General features: G+C 45.1%; 1 protein-coding gene across 1 annotated transcript in view; it reads right to left on the bottom strand.

The window, feature by feature from the left end:
* The window catches only part of LOC128710098 (transcription factor collier), a 45,689-nt gene that overhangs the window by 8,641 nt on the left and 18,246 nt on the right, over positions 1–18,802 (bottom strand). Inside the window, exon 6 of the mRNA XM_053805137.1 lies at positions 17,383–17,451. Coding sequence (XP_053661112.1) covers positions 17,383–17,451 — 69 coding nt within the window. The remainder of the gene's footprint in view (positions 1–17,382; positions 17,452–18,802) is intronic.

Here is an 18,802-nt window from a genome sequence, read left to right as displayed (position 1 = left end):
ACACATCCGCAGGCAACAGTTTTGACACTTCTGACAATACCGCAGCGCGAGAACGCGTTGCCTTGACGACAAGCTTATTGCTTCCTGGTTGTGGCGGTTTGGCGGAAGTAAACGATTCCTTTCAGCCCACAGTAGCTCACCCGTTTTGTAAAGTGAGCTCTTGGACCGCAAACTGGTTTCACGCATTTGAAGTGGTTTCAATTATCGAATCCACTCCATCGGCTCAAGTGGACACTACAATTATTACACACTGAATAGTATGGTTCAGTTACCTTAATCCGACATTTTATCATCCATGTTGAGGCATTGAAAGAATTCGGAAGCGTGACAGATTGTAAAGTGTCAAACTGCCGCGTGCATTCCACGCATGGTTGTTTGCGTTTGATTAATTGAGTGATCTCTGAGTGCGTACAAAGGTTGTTGCGGCGTGACGGATGAGTTCAACACACCGCCTCTCGGATAAGTCACAACATATGTCGTGAAAGTAACGAACCCAATCGGAAAATAATGTTTCAATTGTACATGTGTAATTGATGCGTCCTGTGGACCGAAATTTATATTTGTATGAATTGAAGAATATCCTTGTTGTTCGGCATTTATGATTATTGTAACATTGCATACCTTTTAGGCGCTCTAATGAATTATCCTAATTAGTAATTTCCAAATAATCGCTCTCGAACGGAGACGTAGCGCAATGTACTCATCAATATCCATCTACTGATAGCCACCTAAAACAATTACTCCTAGCAACTGTATGCAGCTTTTCCGGGGTTTTCATTACGGCTTCTCGGCGTGATTTTTCCTCCCAAAGATAATTCTCTACAGCAACCGCAACTGTTTAACCTAACCGCTGTTAGTATCATGAAACAACTTCATGAATGCCACATAGAAAAAAAAAACTGCAATCCTCTGTAAACCAATAGTGCCCGACCAAAGCATTGCACGTGCCCTCGAACCACTCCTTCGGCGTGTTTCACTAGCCACATAATCTTATCAATGAATCTAATTTACTTTCGGTCTGTTGTTTCGTCAACCTTCTCACCCACATCCCGGTGGACCATCTTAAACCAGCGCCAACTGGATTGGGAAGAAGATATAATCTCCATTTTTTGTGTTTGCCTTTCTGTTTCACATAATTCTTTTTCTAGTGTGAGTTCTTGATTTTTTCTTTCGGGGGTGGGGTCGTTTTTGTTCCATCCATAATCCGCTTATCGCGGGTTGCCTTCCGAAACCTGGCCGTGTGTTGGCGTTGTCAAGATGTTGAGCTGGTAAGAACACCAAAAATGGCACTCGGATCTGCTGTGCTTAGCTCCTGTTGCTGTTGCCCCCTTTTGTTATCTAGACAGGAAGAAAGTCTAGCTTGAACAATAATGATACATATCGTTGCGCGCTTCTTGGGAAACGGATGAATTTGAATGATTGAAATGAACTGTGAAAATCAACCTTAATTTAGGACGGTTCATTGATTTAAATCCATGATGAGATGCTATTCGTGAAGTACACGAAACATTTTTTTCAGACTTCAAAAAGGATCTAAATAGTTCATATTATCGACAAGAGTCAATAGGAAAAATAGCAATAATAGGTGCTTGATTTCAATTCGTAATCATTGCGATTGCGTACATCATGTCCTCTAGTTCCAAGTGCTTAAAGTTGGCGAACCATTAAACAAGTTGGGTTGGGTAGAATTGTGCGTCGAATTCGCCAGTTCCGATCGCACCAATACTATCCAAAAAACCCCAGTCCCAACCAAGAACACAATCAAACTGGACGGCAAAGAGGCATATCCATTCCAAACAATAGTCGTCTTCATCGCCATCGTTGGACACCCCATTAAAACCCGGGGCCCATCAAACGGGGACGCGGAGGGGGAGCAGGTTGAGAGAGACGGCCTCGTATCGAGGGGTGAAATTGGTTGAGATTTTTGTCCCTATACACACACTTTCAATTTCCTTCCTCGGAACCTTCTTTTAGGTGTCGAAAGAAAGCTCGAACTAAAGGAAGGAAACACGCTGGCAGCAAATTCTTTGTTATGGTTCTTGACTTTTCCTTTCCTGTTGTGTTCATTTTTTTTTTATTCTTGGGGGTGGTATTTGATGCTGAAGCAGTAAAAGATGTGTAGGCCGTTACAACCAATACAAGCAACATTGCGTCCTCCCTCAGTCTTTTTTGTCTCGGTCTCGGGCTCGTCCGTGTTTGTTGGGTTTGCCGATTTCAGTAAAACCCGATTGCCGGCATTTTCTTCACACCGCCATAAGCGACAATCGTTTCCTGCTGCCGGGGGCTGTGTGTTTGAGAAGGTCGTTCAGCATAACTCCTGGCCGGGTAGGATACAGGGCATTCCTTCCTTCGCGGGACACGAGGCGATGAACCGATTTGAGCGCCTGTTACAACCCGAAGAAACATCGATGAGCGAACAGGACAGGACGGGACAGGAGGGAAACTGGTTGGGATTTCCTTGTGCCATGCTGCTGGGAGTTTGGGACCGTAGCAAATGGTTTGTTTTTATCGGTTTCCTTAGCGTCGGCGTTGGTCTGTTGGCGTGTTCTTTACACCGACGCGAACCACCACCACTACTACGGTGCTGATGCGTCCTTCACGCAACTTACGCAAACATCGACGCAACAAGAAACATGGACGCGCTCGAGAAGCTGCAAAGACGTCAATTCCTTCTGCCGGGAAACCTTGGAACAGCTGTCTTGGCGGAATGGGAGTTGATACCGATGAGCGTTGTTTGTCATCGGGATGCGTACACTTCCGGCCGTTCGTGATGGGGGAAAGGTGCGTCCTGACGAACGGATGCACTTCCTCACTCTTGACACGCACGTACCGTTCCGTCTACTCAGGAGGGTGACTCAGTAGACTGTACATGTCTGCCATGATTCCGGTCGAGTTGTGTTCCGTCGCATGTTTCCGAGCTTCATTACCCTTCTAACGATGGTTTATAAAACCTTCCGTACATGCGTACCGTGCCTTACGTCATGTAAAGTTTTCTTTCGCTCGGCGACAGTTTTGTTTTGCGTAGCCCAAATTTCGCAGGCTAGCAGCACGGAAGTCTTGTCGTTAGTTTTTATTAGATGAAGTGTAATGTTTTGCTGCCGTCGTTCGTATTATCGTTGTTGTGTGTTTCCACCTCAACCAGGCATGATGAGTACCGGTTGTTGGAGTATTACTTTCGCCTGGCGTTTATTAGCGTCTACCTTTTGTCTTCAACACTTCTCTCGTCATGTTAATGTGTTTGTTGAAAAATTCTTCAAACATGTCCTAGCCAAGGTACGCAGGAGGCTTGAAAGATGAAGTTGATTAAAGTATGATGATGATTAGACATTCAAGAGTGAAGATAAATGAGCTAAATGAGTTCAATTGTTTGTATGATGCCACGTTTGGTAAATGTTATATTAAGTGTTGTAAGATTGTAAAGATATTCTAATAAAATATTTAAATAATTTCATTTAATTGTTATACAACTTGAACAATGGAAGTAATAGAAGTTTGTAGAGTTCCCTTATTAAATTTCAAAAGGATTCAATCTCACATTGTTTAGTTACGAAATCAAGACTCCAAGCTCTTAAAAATCATTTCTCTAATACATACACGCATTAAGAATTTTAACATCATTTCACGGGATTCGGGATGAATACATTCAATTCCAGGAAAGAAAATTAAAGCCTTTCCATCCTAGTACCGTAAAGTCCTTCAATGAAGCAACGCAAACATTTCGTTCCTCTATGCCTGATTGTATTTATCTTTCGGTAGTCCAAAGAAACAGCAAAAGTGATGGCAAATGGCAGAAACTAACGTGCCGCGGGCACGCAGCCCTTTTTCCAACACTAAAAAAACAAACAACCACACACACTCACGCACAAAAAAAAGGGTGAAAAAGTCACGCACTGTCGCACAGGCCTTCGGGCAATTCGGGAGTGGGGGAGGAAGTTTTCTTTGGCCGTTGTCCACAGCGAAGATGATGGTGATGGCGTGCTTTCTTACACACTTACTCCCATTTCTACCAGTAGGTTTTGTGCTCTTGTTCCACCTTCATCGTTATCGTTCCCTGTTTTTCCATCATTTATCCCCCCCACTTTTGGCCAATGTGGAAAACGTACACAAATGCTACAAATACATACATGTATCAGATACATTGCTGCTCAAATAGAAACAAAAAAAAAACACAACCATAAAATGGACGAACGCGATTCCAGTCAGACGGTTGGGCAGTAAAACGCACATTTCTGGGCATTACGCACAACGCATCAACAAACCAGGTGGGAAGGGAGAAGATAGAATGAAACGCAAGGATCAGCAAATAAAATCAAACAACAACAGCGCACCAACACCACCGAACAAGTGTTCCGGCGGGTGGAACGCTACGCGGGCGAACAAAAGGGGCCACCAAATCCCGTCCCCATCGTAAGAAACGGTTGAAATCTTTTGTTTCCTACAGTTTTATGGCTTTAAATCTTGACCTTTTTTAACGCTTCGATCCTCCGCTGCCACATCCTTCTCGTTTTTGTTTTTTGCTTAGGGAACCTGGCCATTTTCAACAGACCTTCCTTGTTCCCTTTTTCCGGAATGAAACAAATGTCCAGAAACGAGCAGCTTTAACAATCGAACCCGTGCATAAAGGAATAAAACAACAACAACCGTAACAAGCGAATGGAGCAGAGGAACAAATCAATATGATTGCTAGAATGGCCGTCCCAAAGCACGTCATCGTCATCGGGTGATCATTATCGTCAGCATCACCATCATCGAAGCGATTTGCAATAAAAAAAGGTCGATTTTACTCGGCCAACTTTAAGGGTACAATTTCTCGGCATGGATTTGTTCACAAATTTTTATCACCTCGCATCGAAACGCGTGATTTGTCTTTTATATAATTTTGATAATATAAAAGTTTCTAAAGCAATATTTGTTTTATCCCAAATACAAATCTTCTACGGTTGATAAGCACGTGACCGATCGTCAGCCAGCTCATCCGAAAATCTGTTCCATCTCCATAGCAACACATGTATCGAACTCCCAGTCTAGCCCGTCCATAAAAGCATCATATCATCCATCCCTCCCGGCATCGACCGGTAGACGGGACAAATTAAATGAAATTAAATTTATTTCATCGTCTTACGTACGCACCGTTACCTGCCCGGCCGGGTAGGATCATTTCACGTGCAGCTTATCCGGCTTTTCCACCCAACAACCCCAGATGCGGAAGTATTCGATGACGCTTCGAAAAACAGCAGCGTGTGAAAGAGACAGCCCCACCCAGGGAGCACGTGTTTGAGTGAACGACCAGGCGTCTCCATTGCATCTCGCTTAAAGCCCCAAACGATGGATGGTAAGCGTGAAGCGAACGGGACAGCGAGACATGATACGGGCTGTTTCGCTTATTATTGCTACTTTGCTGCTTCTTCACTCAGGGAGCCACGAATCATGAAATCATAAAGTAAATCGCCTTATAGGCGATTTATTTTATTTCTTCGCTACATCGACTTCACGGCACTGGAAGTGTGCGTGTATGTGTGTTGGTTTTTTTTGTTATTGGAATCTTCTTTTTCACCCTCCTGCCATGTTTCATTTCGGGGTTGTCGTCTTGTTTTTGTATCTTTATTAGATGCCCTGCGTCTTGCTTTTTGGGCGGTAGATACAGGCTGCTGTTTTGTCGTGTTCATTGTTTGTTTACATCGAAACGTGCCCATGTTGAGCAAGATGGAGGAAATTGCTTACTACGATGGGGGTTTGTAATGAACCGATGGAACGGTTGAGTGGCAGTGTTGGTCACCCTTAAATTGGAGTGTTGGAAAAGAAAACGTAACAAAATTGTTGGTCTATAAGAAACAAAATCCTTTCTTGAACGCAGAAGACTTGTGCACAATGCTTAGTACTAAAAATATTATTAAATCAAAATCTTTAATCTTTGCATTAGAAGAAGATAAATCCTAGTGATAACCTGTTCGGATTAATTTCTTTCCCAGTTCTATTCTTCTACCGCTTACAGATTTCCATGGTATCGTGACGATTTACTTCCTCTGTTTCAGTGATTTCTTCTACTTCTTATCGCTTTTTTCCCATGTCGTAATAGCATTCCTTCCGCTTGTTAATGTACTGATCGTCGTTCACGGTTGCATCCTTGCTTTTCTGACTCCCTCGAGGGAAGTATCCTCATAGACAGCAGGACGCACATAGCATTGCCGGGGGCGTTTGTCATCTGCCGGAAGGAACATTTCCACACAAGCAGAACCCAGAAAAAAAGACAAATCTTTCTCCAACTTTTCACCGTAGCTGGCTACGCGTGGTACGATACACACAGCAAAACCGTCAGCCTCGCACCGGATGGACAATGCTGGCCGGAATTAATTAGTCGTGATTTACTGACAAAATGGTCCCCAAGGATGCGCCAATTGAGGCTAGTGCTGTTCGAAAAAGAAACCGTAAAGTACGAGAACAGGAGAATAGAGAAAAAAAGTCTACCACTTCACATCCTGCCTGTCCGGAACGAAACTCTTCGGTGGCATGCCATTGAAACGCAAGGACTTTTTTCCGCTTATGCGTTCGTACACGGACACGGCATGCCGAAAAATGCACCCGTTGCATGGCCATTAATCTTGTTCACTGCAATCCCTCACGGGAGCGGGCTTGGGAGTAGCGTTCGTATGCAGTTTTGGACTAGCTATGCGTGTGCTTGTGTACCTTTGGTTAGAGACTGCAAAGTGAAGTAAGTAAACGATGAGTTAAACACGCCAGATGAAAAAATCTGAACAAATGACGGTGTCGGATTGCAATCAGTCTAGTTCGTTTTTATGCCTTATTGAGGGCAAGCTAAAATATATCACGAAGATTGGACTATTTGGCCATTACATTTGGCACATTAACGGTTTTGTTATGATGAATTATAGTGAATTACTAGGCATGATTATTGTTAGTGCCTTTTGTGAGGTGATTTATAGTTTACACAGACATTTACATTAACGGAAGACAAAATTATAGTAACTACTGGGCGACTCCTTCTATCCAAACAGATTATTTAACAGCATTCACGTCTGCTATGAAGTAATTTGGAATCAATAATCTTTCGATGGAAAAAGTAAAACTCACGCTGTTCATGCAAGTGTCCACTAGTCCACCATTTTGACCGAGAAACAGTATCGCCATTTTCACCCACGCCAGTGTGTTGCACAGCACCCCGGGAAGGGGATTTTTGTAGGCCATTTTGAATCACCGCGCATCATCAGTCGTATGAATGCATGTCTCATTTTTATCTGGCACCCTTTTTTACATACAACCACACATGCAACACATACAGACGCATCCCTCGGATACCGACACAAGGATGAGATTCACTTGTTAGCAAAGCAAGAGGGTGGATTGTCGTGCACCCTTCGGTTTTGATGTTTTGCAGTGTGCAAATTGCAGTACTAGGGCAGGAAACTGAATTCCCGCTTTTGGACAAGGAACTCAACAACTCCCTCGCACCCTCAGCACGAGCGATGTATGTTTGTATTGTGCTGTCGTGTTGCTAAATGGACGATTTTTTTGGGGGTGTTCGATTCCATCTTCACTTTCCCAATAGTTTCTAGGCGACGTTGAATAGGCCCTTTTTTATTACACAGTCAAAATTTCGTATCCTTTGCTCTCCATTACTGTTATTTCTGTTTTTTTAAAGGGTGCGTTTACCCCCGTAAACTCCGTGGAGTTTGTTAGAGTTTGGCGTTGCAATCGGGAAACCGGCAACGCACCATAACGCATCCGATAGCATCGTCTAGTCTCGAAGGCAGGGAACTATGGTAGTCTTATCGGTCAACAGCCTTTCGGAAAATCTTGAAAGAGGAATTTTACGCCCAAGAAAAATGAAACATTCGTTTTTCTCCTTCTGTCCTACCAATAAAACGACCGAAATTCTTTGCCGAACAAAGGGGACAAAGTAAAGGGCAAAGAAAAGTAGAAGAACGCATCCATAACCTATCGATTTTTGGCGCATTCTTTCTTCGAAAATGTTGGATTAGGCTTTTCTGTTGATTTGGTTTGTTTTCTGGGGTTTCTGCTTTGCTACCAAAACTGGATATTCTAGCAGAAAAAATGGTAATGTTTAAATAGCACCATCAAACATCAAGCAATGGGGGCAAAACATCCTTTTTGGCATTCGGCACATCTATCTTGTTCTTCTGATTTCTCCTTCCTTTAGATGGGGTCATTGTTTTGTGTTTGCTGTTAAATTTTATGGTACGCTTATCGTTACGAATCGTTGACTTTTGTGATCATTGGTTCCGTTTTTTTTTTTCGTTTACGAGTAAACCTCTTCACAGCGCTATTGGTTAAGAAATGAGAGAGCGAGAGTGATTAAAAATGTGTCCTAAATTAGAAGTCATTCGTGTCCATTTGATCAGAACGGTTGGCTTTAAAACAATGAGCGGAGTGGTTGGGTTTTGATTATCAATTTCTGTTGTCCGTTTCGAATCAAAATTATAGCCCAATCGTTCTTTGAGCATCGCGTAATATGCAGTGATGCGCGGTAGAAACTGTTCCGAGCACGCGATAAGCGTCAGGACGACATTGTGTCTACGCGAAGCAGCCAACGAGCGTGCGAGTTAGTTAAATGTTACGATTAAATTATTCATACACCGAAGTCAGACCGATTATGTAACACATGCACACACGTCGGTCGGTGTCCGTTTGCCTTGGCATGACACGATCATGTCACGCCACCCTGCGAATGAGGAAGACCCGACTGCGAGGGTGGGGGCTGGGATGTTGTGGCGCAATGCCAAAGGACATATGGTCGTGGTCCACATTGTCCATTTACATAGGAGATGGACACGTACGAAGAAAAAAAAAACGGACAACTCACACGAAACGAACCGGTCAATGGGATGAGCGTGTGGTGACCGTCTATGCATTAGGAAAATTAAAAAAGAAAAACCCTCTTCCATACACACACACAGACATAAGGTAGAGAAATGGGAAAGAAAGCTAGGGATCACGAAAGAAAACGCATGTATTACGTACGATATTAAAGTGATGATGAACCTCGACGTCCTACGGCGGGAGAGTAGCGTTACGTGCGTTACACACGATCCGACATAATGCGACACTTTAATGCGGCAATCTCCAATAAATTTAAACGCTCCTTTTTACTGCTGTGCGACAGGTACATGGTTCGCTTAAAAAGATACCTATCAGCAATCAGTAAGTCCATTTTTTAACACACAATCAGATCCGACAATTGTGACAATCCGAACGGCGGGAACTTGATTTTCGACGAACGGACGCCTATGTTTGTGGGCTTTATTTCGCTTCCCATCCTTCCAGACAACCGGAAACGATGTCCATTTGCATCTTTATTACAAAATATTGCCGACGACGTGTTACCACCAATTCTTTGTCCAATACAGGGGGCCCAATCGTGCTGTGACAGCTTAAATTTTGCTCCATCAAGTTTCTGCTCTCCAAGGGCAGAAGTGTACGCTGGGTGTGTGGGCGTGTGTGTGTGTGTGGATGAAATTTTATTGTCTGCACCCGAAGGCTCCGTTTTGGAAAGATACGGGAAGCAAACGGGCAGACAGAGATGGGGACACACATCCAAACAGTCGCAGTCATAGGACAGCTGTCATCCATCATATAATCCTCGCTCCTGCTTATTCTGCTCTTTCTGCTCTGCTTGGGTTGCTGCGATCTCCCGAACCTTCCCATTTCCGAATGGAAACTACTTGGAAAGGCAGACTGGTACTGTCCAACCGGCCGTAGGCAAATTTATCGCAATGGCAAAAATTTAATAGTATCGAATTTACATATTTTCCGAAATTGACTTGAGGCGGTGTCCGTTTTCGTACGGTCGTTCGTACGGTGCGACCGTATTGCTCGTTTACGATTGTGGTTACAGAAGTTGTACCGTTAGAGGGCGCTCGTCTTCCTGGCTAGTAAACGCACCTAAAGTCAAATTGTGCAATTGCAGCAGCACGAATTGCGTTATCATGTCGGGTGCAATTGCAACGCCCATTTGTCCTTGCGTTATCTAAGCCTAGGGTAAAAAATCGATCCAACGCGCTGAACGTGCGGAACGGATCGATTTGAAGACAATGGTACGGAGGATTATTTAAATGAAGGACCTGCTGCACACAAGCCATTTCACGAGTTCCTGGAAGATATTAACTTTTGTCCTAATTCTTGCTCTAATTATCCTTCCCCCACATTTTCGGCCTATTTGGCTGAGCTTCCCTGATTAGATCCAATGAACGGCTCGTTCCAGGCATGATAATAAATCGACCATCACCTCCCGGACAGAGGGAGTGCAACAAGACAAAAAAAAGAGACCCATATGACGAGCTCTCGAAACATATGAGCAACATGCGTGCCACTGCTCGAGCGCTAATTGTGCTCGCGTGTCACTCGAGAGACGTTCAGTTACGCGTACGCCACGCATTTAGGCAGTGGGCTCTTTCGCTGATTGATCGACCTCGAGAAGGATGTCCGGAGTGGTAACAATACTTATGACACACACACGATAATTGGCCACCCAAATGGGCAAACGCGTGGTAGCGTTAGCTTACCTGTACCGTATGCGGAAATGGGAAAGTATGGAAGTCGTGACGTGCGTGCTATTACGCAGATGAGGTGAAAATTTGGGGCTGGACGGGAGATTGAAAACACATTTTACGAGCAGCTAGTCAACGGTTCTTAATAGCTTCCAGACGCATCCAGACGCCCCTGTGTCATGTTACTTAATGACATCAGGAACACATGATTAGAAGATATGAGCGTTTCACACATGTTTGTATGGTACTGTAGTACTAATGTCGAAGAAGCGAAACAACGTAATTAAAACTGCTCACATGATCTTTTCGTAATGATTGGCTGGGATGTAAGGTGCAATGTCTACCAACTGTTAATGCTCCACAGTTCAAGCCACAACCATTTAATGAGCCGTTGGAGCGTGTTCTTTTCCATTGCATCGTAACCCTCAATCGGTTACTGCAGACATATCAATTTAGCAGGCTTCGACTTCTAGAGCTAGGTGTGAATATGTCAAACATTCTTCAATCTACCGTCGAAGGCTCACCAATGCAACTGGCCAAAAGTATCATAAATCCACTGACACTCCCATGTTAGTCTTCCAATTAATCCAAACCCCTTCTTGTTGATATTCGTTAACCAAGCGCTTTACGCGCACTGGAAGGTTGTTTACGTTCCAAGTTTCTACTTCACGAAATGCTGGCCAACCAAAAATGGAGATCCCTTCGGCACGGTATGCCAACTGCTGTTGCCAAGAAATCCCTTACACCTACAAATGTAATACGCACCCTAACGCATTTCTGTGACATCGATCAGTTTTAATTGCTTGATTAAATAATGCTTAATTTAATAGCGTTTTCTTCTCGCGCCCAAACAAGTTGCCTAAGGGTGCAGTGTGGAGTGCTGGTTGAGAACACACACAAAAAAACCACAACGAGCGTACCACAAGTTTATGAATTTTCATTCCACCAGCTGACGAACTGGATTTTTGTGTTTGGGAACGATTTTTGGGCAGTTTGCGTGTTACTATGTTGGCCTTCAAATGCACCACTCAGGGTCTCAGTCGTGGCGGGCCGGGTCATAAATCATGCCCTCGCGTAGATACTGGACCAGGGCCGGGTTTCACAACTTCCAAACCATTTATGGCGACTGGCCCGAAGAATGGGGATCTTATGCGTGTGTCTGATTTTGGCGCAGAACAGAAGCCGGGCGAACATTGTCGTAGCGACGTCGGCCAAGTGGAATCATCACAGTTATGACAACACAGTCTGACAGTAAAAGACATTCCCGTGATGGTTGTGGCTTTTTTGTCTGTCCGCTTTGGGTTTGCATTCCTTTGCGGAGGTGAGGTCCATACGCCTCTTCTAGATGGAATCAATCTTATTAAAGTTTATTTGATTGTTTCTGCTCACTTTGTCCGGTATTCCAAGGCTTTTTTTCGAAGCCTCCAAGATGAAAGAGAAGAAAGAGGAGTAGAAAATAAACCTACAAGTTATGATTTTGCGATTTTCGTAATCCACAGAAAGCATGAAGTCGACTTCCTTCAAATTATTGCGTGAAATGTCTGTTTGTTGACCAACTTGAAGGGATAACTTTCCAATCTAGTGTGGCGAGGCTTCTAGGTGGATATGTCCACCACCTCTAGGCCGCCTTGATCCGAAGCCTAGACTGACCGGCTTACCGGACACGCTCGGAATGAAATATTTATGAGTTCCCGTATCATAAAAGGAAGCTTTTCGTGCCTCGTCTAAGTGGTGCTTTGTTCGCCACCTAGAGTACACCCCGGCACTCTATGGCACTCTGGGTAGAATTTGTCTAAAATGGTACACTCGTTAGAGGGTTGCGGGCGGCTTTCACGGAACCACGTTTGAAGACGGTCGGGAGATGGAGACGGAAACACCATTAAAATACAATCGAATGTCCAGCATTCATGAGCCTCTCTTCTGGATGTCTCCTCTCATTTCTCTGGATGTCTTCTTTGATCGCGGCTGTCCTCGCGGCAAGACGATTCAGCGGCGAAAAGCCGGCCTTACCTTTTTCCGATTGGCTACAAATTAAGTGAGTGATGTCGCGTAGATGCCATGTGCGTTGCGTTCGCTGTCGATCGCGCTTTTTACACCCGCGTTTCATCCGACTCGGTTTTATTTATATTCCGATCGTAGCGTTCCGGCAGCACAAGGCACGCAAGGTTCGCCGTTTTTCGTGAGTGTTTGCAATGACCGGACCTCCGGAGTTGAATGTCGTCCGGACGCTCGATTGGGGTGCGTTGTCGTAGATCATGGTCTGGCAGGCGATCGGGTCGCGAAAGTCGCGCATCCACTGCCTTTCGGTTTCGACTCGTTTCGGAGCCTACGTCCGCATAAGGTAACAACCTCCAATTGAATCGAGCCAGCGCTCGCCCCCAACGAGTCTCTGGTAGTTCCCTTTTTATGCTAATGTCCACATTGACGTTGTCTCGTGAGCGTAGAAGACGGTTTTGTTAGCCCATCGTGATGCAGCCCGGGAAAACAAGACAACTCAACCCGATGGACCCGGCGAGGCACATTTGCATTGTCGACATTTTTGAAAGATTCAATTAATTCGTCGTTTGTCGAGCGCGGCCACCCGAGCGGCCGATACGGGCGCACGCTAAGGGACAGGAATTTTAATGGCCGACGCAAGCGTACTTACGTCTTCGTGCGTTTACATGTGTCCTACACGGTTCACCGAGGGAAGGGAACGAAACGCAAGTTGTTTGATTGGAGAAGCGGTGTTCGATGTTCGATGTTTGACAATCTAAACGCCACGTGCATTTGATTGCGGTAATCTTCGCGTAGGCCACACGTGACCGGGCGGACGGCGGCCTCTACCTTTTGGTTGGGTTGGGTCGCGCAAATGGACATGTTCTACAGAGTACTTGTTGTACGTTTCTTGATTTAATGAATGGTTTATTCTGGTGGACAATTGACGTATTCGGGGGGAGTGCGCAGATGATTGTCGTACGAGTTTATTTAGCAGAAGCTGGATTTGTTATCCTTATTCGGGGGATTTATCTGTTATCAATTTTTAAAATTTTTCTATTATTTCTTCCAACTGCCCAATTGACTTTGTTTATTCATGCTTTTACCAACTTTGACATTTGTAAAGCAACAGCTATTGGGAAGTGTTTAAAAAGCTGTCCCATTTCTTGGCATTGTTCTTTTGATACAAATTGAATTACTTCGCCAGACGGCAGCAAGTGAACGCGGCGCAATACTATTAAGTCCCGCTACATCATGTTCCATCGCCCGCAAACCGCAAAGGATATCAGTTACGAGTGTCCTGAAACGTTGGGCAACAATTTTCCTACCGCCTTACGACATTTCGAAACGAAATGTTTCGACAGCGCTTCGAACAGTGATCGAACGGACGGACGGTGAAGTGGCTCAAAGACTTTTCGGAAGGAGAAACTTTTGCAAGACTTTTGTGCCGGCATTGCTGACAGACACCGCAAACGCGACCATCCGCACCATCCAGCCCGGTTGCGGATGAAATAGGATCAAGAGAAAAGCCGGCCTTTTCCCTTGGCTTCCGATCCGTTTTCGTTCCGTCTTCGACCGTTGCGGTTGCCCTTTTTGCGCTGACTTCGTGACGCGTTGACGCGTTCGCTCCAGATTCCGTTCGACTTCCAGGCAGGCACACCTTCCTGTAAGACACAACCCCCTCCCCCATAACCGAGTCGAACTGATCCGCTCGTTTGTTGGATCGTGGCGGACGGCTTCTAATTGAATAAAAATAAAGACGGCCGATGATTGTGATACCAATTTTGTAATGTTTATTGTTAAAGTCAAAAATGGCACGTGATATGGATATTGAAGCCTTCGACGCTCGTGCACCGGCTTCCTTCCTTTCTGTATATCTCTCTCTCTTACTTTCAGTTAGTTTGAGAGGCTGCAAAAAGGGAACAGACCAGAGAGAAAGAGAGAAGAAAAAACCCTTACCAACAATGAAAAGTTTTTTTTTGCCAGCAAAATAAAGAACGATGGCAGAAAAAAACGCAACGTTACGCGAAACAAACTGATGAAGATGAATTATGTATCGTGCCTTTCTTCGTCCTTAGCTATCCGGTTGCTTAAGCCGCGTGCGCAAACTCAAGCGCTTAAGGGCTGCCGGTTGCCGAGGCTTTGACCGCGATAAACCGCAATCCGGGCAGGGGTTTGTTTTTGTTTCTGCGCCGAGCACAACAGCGAGCCGTTCGAGACACGATTCGATCGATGTTTTTTTTTGGTCCCTGTCAACGATCGTGCAAGCGTGCGGGGTTTTGCAGGTTGCAAGTTTTTCTTCCCGGTCCGCTTTATAGACGATATAGTTGTTGACAAAACGGGTTAGTTGTTGAAGCAATGTTAAAATAGCTTTGCACTTTAAAGGAATAATTAAAAAAATATTGAGTCTCTGGAGGTTGAAAAATCTCCTTTATTGTCTTAATTATTGACTTAAATCGCAAAAAGGTACTCTTAAAAAACGTAAACCGAACGAATTCAACTTAATCTGAATCATCCTCAAACCCATCATAGTTTGTCCTGTTTGAGTTTGGTTCTCAAGACCGTAAAATCGAGCATCAATAAAAGTAATAAATAAATAAAAGCCACAAGAAATTAATAATAATTCCATTTGCAGAAATAAATCCACCATCCGGTCATGGTTTTGTTCAGTACAAATATAGCATTTATGACGCTATACCGGCTAAACCGGTACGTGCTGGTCGCGCCTAGGGCTCGGAGAAGGTAACAACACGAGCCACGAGCTTGTCACACGCGTGCGCGTACGAGTTCTGACGCGTCGAACGCGTCCAAGGGACCGTGAATCGTTGAGCCGAACCAAACCATTTAGCATTCGATTTTAGATTGATTGATTGTGCACCGTTACGGTTATTGTTATTAGCTTTTGTTTGCGGGAGAAAGCCATCGTGGCAACTCCGCGAGAGTGGCATTGCAACGGTGTTTTTTAGTTTGCCTTTTTCGCGCCGAGTTGATATTCCCCGTTGGAGCATCGCATGCTCGTTAGCAGAGGATAAGATATTCGCCTTTCATCACATGATCGTTAAAGTGTATTGTGCTGGAAGTTGTTCCTCCCTCGAAGGTACTGCAGTTTCTGAAGATGCCGACGAGTTCTTTGATTTCTTGTGCGATACGACCGTGTCGCATATTTCACCGTGTATTGGGCTCCCGGTGACCTCCCTGTGTGGTACCGATCAGTGGGCAGAAATTGTCACCGTGATGGAATTCGGTCAAAAACTTTGCTGTCCCGTGGTACGTTGGGATGCTGTGTGATCTACCGTTTTTGGAACCGGCCATCTTGGGCAAAGGGGCGATTGAGTGCCGCGTCGGAATGTAGCCCTGTGCGTGATTGGATCGTTCCGACGTGACAGGTGGAAATATTTCTGCCCAGGAATCCTGGTTTTTACCAGTGTAGCTTGATGTTATGTCTTTGTAAATGAACAGGATATAGGCAACCTCATTAACATGCTTACCATGAAGCTCGCGATCGCCATACAGAGACATACGACCCATTTGGTGCCATTTGCTGAGGTTAATGTCTCAAAGTACGCTCATAAATCCGTCTCAAACGCATAAACAATCCAGCTTATCACTTTGTATTAAAACTTAGGCTAGCTTTTCTTCGCTCTGCACGATCGCGGTTCTGATTTACAGCAGATCACCTAAAAAGGGGGCGCACGATCGTTCGTAGCCTTCAGTCGGTTCGCTCTTAGTAGCCATTGCCGCAAACCAAGTGTCAAATAGATGAAATATATGACGCTAATGAGCGTCACAATCTTGATCGGCTGTCATATCGCTGCTTTATTGCGGTGACTGATCGAGGAAAACTCACTGCCCGAACCGCGACGCAACCGTGTCGATACGCGTTCTCGAATGCGTGTGTATGTGTGTGTTTTGGGGCCTTTTTTGTTTTGCTCCAGCACGATTCCTGCCGCACTTTGAAATGACGCTCGTGTGTGGTCGCAGTCAATCAGAAAAATACCTGTCCTTCCCATATTTTTCCGTGCGCGTGATTGGAGCGAAATAAATAAAGCGAACTGCACCGGGCAAAACGACAGCGCGAGCTGTAAGGCGACGCAGAAAGAAAAACGCGTCCTCGGGCAGCGCACGCCGTGTGTGTTCGTTTGGTTGGGCTGTCCAAGCCCAAGCGACGACAACAATCACCGCATCGAAACCGCGCAGCGCAACCGGGCGGATGATCTACCGCGACGCAACGTGGACCGGGCGCAAAACATGCGCGCGGAATTTCAATGATCAATCCCGCTTTCCGTGCCACAACATAACGCAGGCCATGGGGACGAGCGGGAAGGTAAAATTAATGCGAAGATGAACAAAAACATTCGCCCAACACACATTCGGAACCAGTGGGGAAGCAATACGTATTTCAAGTATTTTACAAATTTCCCCCCAAAAAAAAAAAAAAACACAAACAAACATCTCTCCGAATGTCTTTCTTGTGGTTTGAGCAAGGACCACGTTAAATTAACGACATGAACCGTCCTCGGCGGTGGTTCGGGAAGAGGCTTTAATTTGTATTAATTATTCAAACCCTACCGACGGTGGGGGCAGAAGTTGGGCGCAGCCATATCAAATTTGATGTAGACGTTCGACAGGCTGGAGTCAGTTTGTGCGAAATCATTCCGCCCGGAACACCCACGCAGAGTTACTGAGAATTGAGGTTAGGAAAGGTAATGACCGGGTTTGTGAATGAGCGCAGCAACCGGAGGGAAAGGATAGTTTTAAATGTAATTATCGTGCACTTCCACGACCGTGGCATGTCGTACGGTTCACGTCCTTTCCGATCGATGTCGCCTCAATTAAGCTGTTGAGTGGGAGAATGTGCGTTCCGCAAGGAAGGTTCACTTACCGATCGATAATCACAGGATCTGACGGTGTTTCGTTGCGATTGCCACAGCTTTTCTTGTCACAGCATCGACTGAAATGAAGGAAACATAATGGCAGGCGTTAATATTTATCGAGCGTACTCAGCGTCAAACAAAACAGCTGTACTATCATAATAGTTTCCAAATGTCTACGCTAGGTGGCGCTAAAGACTAACCAAATCTAAGAATCTCTATAGCTAGACATGTTTAAATCGCTCCTTAAAGCGTGTGTTATTTTTCCTCCAAAGACCCACTTTTGATCTCCATAAAGTAGTAAGCTTATGCACAAATCCTTCCCCTGGCCTACGGGAAAAGGAATTCGAAATGGAACATTGATTTGTACCGACCAATAAACAATATTATCTAACCTTTTTTGTTGTTGCTCTTCCCCATGCGGTAGCAAAATATTTGAACTAGTTTCCGAAGTTTAATCTGACATAAAAATAAACTTCCCCGATACCTTCCGTCCGTTTTCGGCTGGTGCGGAAAAGTGTCTTTCTTCAGCAAGTTTTTATCGCTCAGCCTCCACCAAATATTGATTGGCAAGAATTTGTTCCTTTGGATGATTTTGTTCCGCTTATTGGTGACTCGCTCTCGTTCTCCCTCTCGCTCTCTTTGTTGGACTAAACATGAAAACCTCCCACTCCTTGGTTTCTGCCATCTGTCCTGGTTCTTCTTTTTTTCTTACGATACGGGAAGACACTTAAAGGTGACTCGCCCGCCCGAGCACAAACAAACGCACGGTCATCTTAACCTTTGCCGGAGTTCCGGATGCTTGTGTGATAGATACATTCGGGATTTTTTCTTCTTCCTCACAGTGCCAATGGAAAAGGCAGCACAAAATGGCGTGAACACGCACACGCATACTTCCGGCTAAGCATAGCAAGAGTTTTTGGTTGCAGGAAAATGAATGTTTCGGTTCGGAGGACACTCATCGGCAGGAAGAAGAAGTTCGATTTTTCGCTTCACCGTCCCTGGGGAATGCCCAGTCCCCCGGAAGCTGTAGGGGTTAGCGGACGCCGGACAAACAGAGGACGCGGCGCGTCGTCGCTACCAATCACCGAAGATGTCGCCCAGTGGAGGGTTTGGCTGCGATAACCGAGCAAAACACGAAATGCTATAAAAATAGGCACACGTATTCGGTTTTAGGTGGTGTTGGAGGCGCGTAACGTTTCGTAACGCCTCAGCTATTGGCAACTCACTGTAGGCAACTTTGAAGTTAAAGTTAAAGCTAAATTGAGCGAAAAGGCTGCTCTGCAACGTTGTCTTTGTGTTTCTAGGCTAAGCCACTGCTCCAGTGACAGTTTGCCGAAAGGAAGAATGAACCTTTTGACCTTTTGACAGTTTAGTCAACAACTGCTCCAACGACGCGCTGGTACCACGAAGACCAAACACGGTGGATGG

The sequence above is a fragment of the Anopheles marshallii genome, chromosome 2 (genome assembly GCF_943734725.1).
Source record: "Anopheles marshallii chromosome 2, idAnoMarsDA_429_01, whole genome shotgun sequence".
Classification (NCBI taxonomy): Eukaryota; Metazoa; Arthropoda; class Insecta; order Diptera; family Culicidae; genus Anopheles; species Anopheles marshallii.
Note: the sequence above shows the minus strand (reverse complement) of the source record. Positions and strands in the feature narration are given on the sequence as shown.